The sequence below is a fragment of the Tauraco erythrolophus genome, chromosome 10 (assembly GCF_009769465.1).
Source record: "Tauraco erythrolophus isolate bTauEry1 chromosome 10, bTauEry1.pri, whole genome shotgun sequence".
Classification (NCBI taxonomy): Eukaryota; Metazoa; Chordata; class Aves; order Musophagiformes; family Musophagidae; genus Tauraco; species Tauraco erythrolophus.
In genome coordinates, this window is record NC_141474.1 from 10,018,192 (window position 1) to 10,028,123 (window position 9,932).

At 36.4% G+C, this 9,932-nt stretch overlaps 1 protein-coding gene across 1 annotated transcript; it reads left to right on the forward strand.

Annotated features, from left to right (window-relative positions):
* Nucleotides 1-2,828: 2,828 nt before the first annotated feature.
* Nucleotides 2,829-3,770, forward strand: LOC104382973 (beta-1,3-galactosyltransferase 2). The gene has a single exon (XM_009991033.2). It carries the CDS (start codon nt 2,829-2,831, stop codon nt 3,768-3,770), a length of 942 nt encoding a protein of 313 aa, XP_009989335.2.
* Nucleotides 3,771-9,932: the final 6,162 nt, after the last annotated feature.

Here is a 9,932-nt window from a genome sequence, read left to right on the forward strand (position 1 = left end):
ATTCTCTGCTAATCTTGTAATAAGTCTTTCAAACTTGAAACAATTAAATATTCTAGCTGCTTGTTAGAAAAGTCTCCTTAGAAGTTCCTGTTCTTTCCATAATGGAGCCAGGATGGTTTTTGGATCCTGGATATTTATAAATGTTAATATGTCAAAATCCAGAGTTTCTGAAGAACTAAAAACATGAGAAGGAAGATTGCTAGACCTAAGCCATTACTCACTGTGTTCTTTATATTTTATGGCTATATGATACGTGTAAGCTGCGTTAGTTGAACTACTGACCAGTTTATACTAGAATATGCTTATGCCCTTTTTCTCTCAAATCTAGAGCAGTTAGATAAGGAACTGTGGCCCTTGGAGAGCTCACACTGGAGCAGATTTTTCTGAACAGGAGGAGGAGCAGGCAGGGACCTTAACCCCCGATATCCTTCTGCAACTGGGGGACAGGTAAAGGAGTTAAATTGAGCCCAGGAAAAGATTTGAGAGAGGTATTGTTCTAATTTTTGTCTGTTTCTCACTATCCAAACACATTTTAATTAGAAATAAATTAAATTAACTTTTCCCAAGTCTGTTTTGCTCTTCATGGTATCTCATAAGTGATCTCCCTGTCTTTATCTTGACCCACAAGCTTTTTCATCCTGTTTTGTCCCCTTATCCTGTTGAGGAGGGGGGAAGTGGGTGAGCAGCTAGGTGAGTGTTTGGATGCTGGCCAAGGGTAATCCACCACACACTTGCATTCAGATTAATCAACATCTATTTTATCCAGATTAAATTATAATTCAGCATAAATTAATTTCTTAGGTTATATTTCTATTGCATATTCTAAAATGGTTAAATCCAATCTCATTTTATAGACTGTCTCTTCATTGCCACAAGTGACAGTATATGTTTTTTCCCTTTCACATAGAATGGTGGACGTCCTGTGCTTTTTCCTTTGTATTAATTCATAATTCTCTGGAAAAGATATAGGACAGAACCTCAGGGGCCCATAAGCTTGTCCTCGGGTTCTCCATGGTCACAGAGATAGGATCCCTGACTCTATTTCTATCCTTCTAAATCTTGTCCTTTCTTTGTGAAGCAGCAAGAAACTACTGAAGAATCTGTTCCAAAAATGCCATGGTTGTATGACTGGATGAATCTGCACTTTCAAAGATGATGGTAAGAAGTGTTGAATTTTGCTGTTTTATTGTGAGCTACATGTTGCATCTCTCAAGTAGTGTTTTGGCACAAAACATTTGTAAACCCTGATTTACCATACTTTTCCAGTTCACTTTGGAATATATGTAGAGAACCCTTCAGAGACCAGTTTGTAAAGAGCAGTTTAATACAGTTAACTTGCACTTTTTTCCAGATAGCATTCTTGAGTGTTACCAGTTCGTGGTGTGTCGGATACATGTGATTATCTCCCTCTCCCTGCAAACTGTGGTGCAACTCCAAGGCTTAGATAAATTTCTGTAACATTTAGTTGCAAGCCAGAATTTGAAATTAGCTATTATGGAAGTCACAAAAAATTACCCAAAGCTACAGTATTTTCATTGTTCCAATATTTATATTTTACCTGTCCTTGCAGTTTGGAAGGATGGGATTCAACCCATTCAATTGAAGCCATTTAAAACGCATGGATCTAGCCTAAGCCAGTTGTCTTAAGTATTCTTTACAGAAGTAGATGAGGGCAGGGGGCACCTAGTCTCATGCAAGACACCTATCTTTTGATGGCTAAGTTCTCCTCTGGAAATGCTACCTCTCTGTCTGCGTTAACGTTTTATATAGCCTAAACAATCACTTTCAACCATGTATCTAACTTTTAAATGGCCAAAGGTACCCGCCATGCCATTTTTCACAATAGTTTCCAAGACTGTGAATCCATAATCAATCATAATCTTTCATTAGCTTTGGATTATTCAATTACACACTAACATTTTGTAAAGCTCACATGACAGTAAGCTATCTTTCTTCTATTTTTATAACCTAGGAGGAACAGTTGTAGCAATTGGAATAGCAGTTATAATCTTTACTTTAAATGTGTAACTTTTTAGCATGTTTTCATAAATGTATGCATTTGAAATAGAATATATATTCTACAATCTACCATACCTCTTATGTGTTCAGTACCCTGCTATTAGTATTGAAGACAATCGTATTGAAAGATTGACCGGTGTATTGTGTATACATATATATAAAAAAATATTAGAAGATTGATTATAATATTGGATTAACTTTATATTTATATTTTACATATATTCCAATATTTAAATATATATCTGAATGAGTTCTGTTCTGAGAAAATTATTATTGTAAATACTGCATTCATTAACTTTTACTTATTTCTTACTGTACATATCATACTGTGTTTATCTTAGGAAGAAAAGCCTGAAAATGAAATAATGAAATTTTTTTTTATTATATGAAAATTTTTACAGTTTATTCTAGAATAAAATAATGGAATGCTTTCAATAAAAATTTTTTAAAAAAGGAATCTTGAAGATTCAGAAGCCTGCAGATTGCTTTTATCGTCATGTGTTACTGAGGAAAACACTTACAAATTAATTGCTCTTCTGACAAAATATCTGTCCAACTAAAAATTAGCTTTTGTGCATCCTCTCGAAGCTGCCAACATGACCTACTGTAGTGGATTCTTCTCCTCTCCTTGGAATTGTACCAAGAGAAATGTTTTCCTGATTGCCTCCATCTCTTTCACAGCAATATATTTTATTTTCTATTTTTTCAATTCTTATCACGTTGCTGCCCTAACTAAAATTAAAGTTCAAAACGACGATGACATAGAAGAAAAAGACATGCTTTTTACCAAGAGGTATGATAATCTTCAGATGGAAAGTGAAAATATTTTACATAAAAACATTACTTCAGTTTTCAAACAATTCACATGGGAAGAAAATGGAGAACTGCCAGCTGAAAATGAGACGTCTGGGAATAAAAATAGATCCACTTCAACACAGTCATTCAAATTCATTATTAATGAAAAAGAGAAGTGTAAAGATAAAACACCTTTCTTGATATTGCTAATAGCAACTACAGCTGCTGAAATTCCACACAGAAGTTCCATCAGAAGAACTTGGGGTAATGAATCTGTGGTTCCAGGAGTTGAGGTTGTTCGTTTGTTCATGCTGGGTGTTGAGAGCAATGGTCCAAATGAGATCCTACTGAGAGAGAGTGAGGAATATCACGATATTATTCAACTGGACTTCCTGGACACTTACCATAACTTAACTCTCAAAACTTTGATGGGCATGAAGTGGGTTGCCTCTTATTGCAGTGGCGCAAGCTTTGTTATGAAGGCAGACAGTGATGTTTTTGTTAATACAATATACCTCATAGAAAAGCTCCTCAGGCCTCGCTCACTTCCTCCACAAAATTATTTCACAGGCTATCTTATCAAAGGCAGTAAGCCTATTCGGGATAAAACCAGTAAATGGTACATATCAGAAGAAGAATACCCAGGTGACAAATACCCTATATTTTGTTCAGGAACCGGCTATGTCTTTTCTGGAGACCTGGCTTCAAAAATTCTCAATGCTTCTGTAACGATAAAATATATACATTTGGAAGATGTTTATATAGGGCTCTGCCTTAATGCAAAGGGAATACGGGTAGTACCTCCACCTAGAAATTCATTGTTTAACATATACAAGGTCCCATTTTCTCCTTGTCTGTACAATAATATAATTACATCTCATTACATTCAGACAAATGAGCACATACTTTACTGGGAAACAATGCAGAAGAAGAAACACATGTGTCGGACAGGATAGAAAGGCCCATAATGGGGAGTCCTTTGTTTCTCTGACAATGGACAGAACAGTAGATGTTTTCTTACGGACTATCTATGCAGTGATAACTTCCAAGGTTCAGGGACATCCTAAATCACGGGTGTATTTTTTGTATTAGGTTGCATTTAAAGGATTTTTCTTCCATAAAGCAGGCTTTCTCTACTGACTGAATACTGCTTGGTACCTTACTTTGTTTGAATGAGGCACCAAATAGTTCTTATACTGTTTTAAAATAGGATAAGAGATCATGTCAACTATAATGAAGAAAAAGCAATGAAGATGCAACAAAACTTTGTTTTTCATTAACAAGTAATAGTAAGTTAATGTGTTAATTTTGTGTTGCTCAGATGGAATTGGTCTATGTACCATTACATTTACTCAGGTGGCATTTCTATGTGACTGAAGAAGAAAGCATACATGATATCCTAAGCTGGTGAATTAGTGATAGAAATATGGATGGAAACTGCTTTTTTTTTTTCAGAATATCTAGCAGTAGGATTTGCCAGACCTCTATTCGTGTGTGCAGCTGCTATTTCTCTCTGTAGTCATTTGCACAAAGAACCTCACACACAAGACATTGTAGACATATAATAAACAGGAGGAAAATTAAATGCTGATGGAGTATTTTGACAGGAACGTTATGTGGTACTCAGCCATGTACAAAATATCTTAGTAGCTAAGGAAAAAATAAGATGATGAGGAAAAAATAAGATGATGCTTAATAACCTCACAAGCTAGAAGTTTCAGTCAAAATGTCTATGTAAGTAAATTACTTTCCAGATTTCTCTCCAACCAAGAATATAAATTTTCTGCTACTCCCAGTACGAATTAAGAGACCTTTACGGTAATTACTGAGTGGGCCAACTGGCTGGATTAATTGAATAGCTAGAAAAAAATACCTGTACATTTGCAGGAAGCTTATCAGGTGAATGTGGGAATCAAAATGTCAATCACTTAAATACCAAATAGTTCAGCCAGAGCTGAAGTGAGAATACAACATACGCATCCCCACTGTCATTTTATAAGCATACATTGTGATGTTTAATAAAGAAATCTAATTGAATTATATGTCTTCCTGTGGAGAAAATAACTCTTTTCTGCAGTTGCTCAGAGAAATCCAAAATATATTTCCTTTAGTAAATTCACCTATAGAAACCAAAGTTATGGACTGAGTTTCTTTTTTTGCTCTTGGTAAGCAGGTTATTTCTATGTGCTGTCTACTGAGTCCGAAGATTTGAACTGTTTAGAGAGAGTCCAAAGGAGAAAAACATGCATTACCAGGAGTCTTGATTAAAATAACCAACAATGAAAACCTGAAGAAGCTTTTCTCTATGCTATCTTCTAATTCAAGGTTATGTTACACTAAGATGCCAGCAGTAGGTTAGCTGACCTGCCATGGGATAGAGGTAAGGATTAGATTGTACTTTTCATCCTTGCAACAAGAGAAAGCCCTGGGCAGCCTGTTCTGAGCTCACAGCTACCCCTGCTTTGAGCAGAGTTTGGAGACCGGAGACCTCCTGATCTTCCTTTCAAACTGCATCATCCTGTGATCCTATGATTGTATGACATTATATGATTACAGGAACTTATCTAAAGCATGCTGAGATTCTGAGTGATTGCAGTGGCATTTGAACAAGAACTAAGACACACCCCAGGAATAATTATTCTCACTGAGAAAGGACTTGCTTCCAGATGCTATCTACTAGAGCTGACAATACTTGCTGATGCAAATTTTGCAACTAAGTCCAAAAAAGAGTGTATACTTGGAGAAGTTTATTGAGTGTGTCAAATTGCCGTGCTTATTATGTCTAAGCAGTTAGAATAATGTGGACTCTAACGAACAGGCACCGGAAAGTGAGAACAAGCCGTTAAATACAGCTTTGTTTCTGCAATAGGACCTAAGCACTTTCAAAACATTTTTATCTGTCCCCAGAACAATAAAGGCTCCTAAAAAGTGAGTGAGATTTGATTCTACACTAATCCTGGTACAAAAGCACTTGAAATTCAAGTTTATATTGTTGTGTTTTGGAGAAATCTTTATTTTGGAAATTGCCCTGTGTAAGACATGATGCTGGTCCTTTAAGGCTGGCTGCAGACACAGGTGAGTCTTCAGATTGGAGTGATTTAACAAACAGTCGTTGCAGAGGTTGTGGTACCTGTGGGAGAGGTTTGAGTTGCATAGTCTTCTCTCTTCTGGACTCATCTTAAGTCTTAATTATGTTAGAAGCACTCTTACTGCTGTGGGTGGAAGAATTCTGGAAAAATAAATTTTCTACATCAGGTTCCTGCATTCAGGTAAGGCTAATCTCAGGAAATACAAGCCCAAAAGGATTACTCCTTTCCAGTTCTGATGTTGTCTGGTAAAAATTCAGTATGTTTTGTATCCAGAAATAATTTAAAGCTATGCCTTAAAAAGCGAACTGATAATTGGATTTTGTTATTGCCTCTGTGCTTGCTGGCGTGTTCTTTACTGTTCTGCTTGTCAGAACTAAAAGAAGTGGTATTTTAGATTTGTTGCCTTAATCTTTATTTTAGGGACTTCTGTACTTTAGAAGCTGTTGGAGAAGGGTATAAAACTTTAGGCTAAGTTTTATCTGATTTAGAACAACCATTTGTGTAGTTCTGTGTAGAGAGATATTCCCTTCAGCCATTCCCTATTCAGTGCAGTTTTTTTTTTTAATGGATGTATTCATTCCAGGTATAGAAGAAAAAAAATACCAGTGCAATCAGATTAAAAAGTGATCTCTTGCTTCAGATATTATATTGCTTTGCACTCATACTTGAGGTTGTTTTCTAAACATTTGCATAACATTTTCAGATTACTAGAGAACTATTCTTATGCTGCAATATATTCCTCTTCCTCTAGGCATATGAATAAATTATTTGATGAGGTCAGCCTGAAAACTGAAGTTGCTTGATACAGAGTAGTATTTTACATGTCACAAACACTGCAAGAGCATAGCAAAAGTGTAGCAATTGTCAAGTATACTGAGTGCCTGGAAGGTTCTGTTTAATAAAAAAAGCTTGTACTTCACTTATCATAGTTGATTGGTCGTCAGCTGTATTGAACTATTTTATGTAAATTCACAAATTCCTTAAATGCTTTTAGAAAACGTTTATTGCTTCTACCTTCAAGCAATGGTGGCTGTGCAAACAGTAGCTCTTCAGATGGTAATAATGAAATTATACTAGTTGTGGAAGTTGTGGATTATACTTAAAACTCGTGTAGCTGCAGTATTGTTAGTGATAAATGTTTTAAAGAAGTCAAATCTGTAACAAGAGGGAAGGTAAATAAAGCATCTGTGTCTGTTTCTAGCCATAATTTGTACCTTGATGTAGTCTTGTCTTTTTTAAAAAAAAAAAAAAAAAAAAGCTGGTAATAAGGAAGCTCCATATAGTGATCTAAGGACTTTCCAGCAGAAACACTCCCTGTTACATTCAAAGTACTCAAGGTCATGTCTTCACTGCCCAGTCAAGCTAAATGGAGGAGGGAGGGGGGAACTAGGGAAACTACACCTATCACCTGGTTGCTGGGGTGTGAAGCTTCTCTGCATTTGATGCAGCTGGGCTGCACTGGCCAGGTAATCTGCACAGAGAAATTTAGCCTAGTAGTGGGAATACTTAGCACCTGAGAAGAATTTGTGGGACAGATTGTAAGCAGTTACAGCTGCTCTGGATTTTGTATGTCTTTTGTTTTAGAATAGTGCCCCTTGGCCTTGGGAGAAGAGGGTTGCGATGGGGACAAGACCTAAGTGATTTGTAAGCATTGCTCAAACTGCTTCTGGGACAATTCTCTGGGGTTAGAACTGGCACCTTACCCAGGTGTACAGTGTATGATTTCCTTCAAAATGACTAATGTCCTACAAGAGTTTCCTGCCACCTACTTGCTGGTATGTAGAAGACCCATCTGGTGACTTGTAGTTCCTGAGGCCTCAAAACATTCTTCTGATGAAAAGTTTCTGCATTTGGTCACATCTTTCTTTTTGGTTTTCCATTTCATTATTTTGCTGTAATTATGTTGAGCTTTTTGTCTTCCTTTTTTTTTTCCTCATAATTTATACGTGTGTATATACTTTTGTGGGGTGTTTTTAACAGATGTTTGCAGCTTACAGACAGGTACTGATGCCGCCTTCTCATTCTAATAATAACTGTTTCTAGACATTTTTATATCAAGCCTCATCCTGCATGTGTGGTTGGAGAACAGGCCATAAGACAAATAGCAAGGCAGGAGCCTGCAGGTAAGCCTCAGGGAATACCTGATTCTAGACTCATATCTAAAAGCTGGTGGAATGTAGCTTTCCTTTGTTAGAATTTCAGTGATAGTGTGTGCAGCCTCTGTGAGAAACTTCAAGCTCATTAGCAGTGCTGCTTTGAGCTCTGCTTAACTAACTGTTGACACAAACAGAACTTTATATGCATTAAGAAAATTGTACTATTTTTGTACCAAAAGGTTTGGTTTTGCTGAAATCACTTTGTCAGGCAGTAGTTGGCTTTGATATGAATTTAGATAGATAACTTACTAACTTTCTGGTTAGCATAGAGGGATATGGGTATATTTTAAATATAAGATGATTTCTAATGTTTATTCCATCCTGTCATTGTCAACTGTCTAACTGTAAGGAGCATCTATGAATAGTATATTTGAACGCCTTATACAGGCAGCCGAGTGTAAATCCTGAAGCATAAGCAATATATGCTCTCAATTAAAGCATCTATCTAGAGACCAACGGTGTGCCCCAAAACTGAGCAATTAAAGCTGGCATTGGGGAAAGCTGTTATGATAGACCATTCCACAGTTGGTCTGAAGCACTAAAAACATGTTTCCTGTGTCACTATCCCCAAACAGGACAGTGAGCTTGCAAATGTGTCAGCTGACATAGGAGCAGCAAATACAGTCTTGAGAGTTGTATTAGACCAACTCAATCATAACTGTGGAACACTCTCCTGGGTAAGAACCATTGCAAAAATGAACTTAAATACTTTGATCTTAACTGATTCGTCCAGATGAATTATGTCTGCCTGTAGATTCTTATACTAGATGTGTATAGAAACTATAGTTGTACTCATTTTCAGTAGTGGAATAAGTAGGACTAAAATCAATGGAGTGTTCCACCTCATTTCCTCCATTAACTTTCTTGCTTTGGAATGAACTACTACTTTCTGTAATATTTATATGAAAATAAAAGATGTTTCTTTGTACTTTAGCCATTATTCTGGTTTGTAATTATGATTGTTTCTTAGGTTGCCTAATGCCTATTAAAGCTTTCTGATGATGGATCAATCTTCCCCTGCACGTTTTACCTTGATTGCTGAGAGTTCTGCTGCAACTTCAATTCTGTGTTCATTCTTAGTTGCTATTCCAAATAGACTCTGAGTTCATGCCGTTGGGTATGCTGTAGCTAAAATCTGAAACTTGAAGAAGCTGACGTAGATATTATGCTTGATATGATATTTCTTATATAGTGTTGTTGAGAAAATGTGTTTACTCATGCCATGTTTTAAACTAGATGGCATTCCTATGGTGTGAAAGGTCTCAGGCTATGCTGCTCTGGCTTGTGTTGAATCCACCTAAGTGGTGATAAAAGTTCCTGATAGACAAGAATCTTCTTGAAGCACTTCCTTACTCCTTTCAACATATTTTCTTTATTTGAGTTAGGTAAGGAAAAGTTGTTCAGGAGAAAGTCAGCCCTTCCTTTTGACAGATACAAATAGTGTGACATTTTTCAAGTTTTCATTGGAGAAATGTGAAGCAAGCATTGAATGGGCTTGAGGCAGTGAGGAGGAAGGGAGCAAGAACATGTTTCTTGGTCATTATTTCTTTATCCGAGGAGACACGAGTCATCCTTTTTTTATATAGTGCTGAACAGGCAATGTTATGAAAATACCCTTTCTTAACCATTATATAAATCATTCTTTCTAGTATGAAATCATATTAACTTTGTTATGTATTAGTTCATGTTCTACACTGCAATGTAATCAGGTGGTGCAATTTTACTGGATGCTCGGATATTGTTTACCCTTAAGTAAAATAAATGAAAGGACAACCTTGTCCTGGAAATAAGGACTTTGCTTCTCAGAATCTTAGAGGTGTCCATGAAGGATAAAAAATACCCCTGGACAAGCAAGATAACTCTAGTGTCCTAG

Coding starts and splice junctions, on each gene's coding strand:
- LOC104382973 (XM_009991033.2), top strand. CDS start 2,829: ATGGAAAGTGAAAATATTTTACATAAAAACATTACTTCAGTTTTCAAA.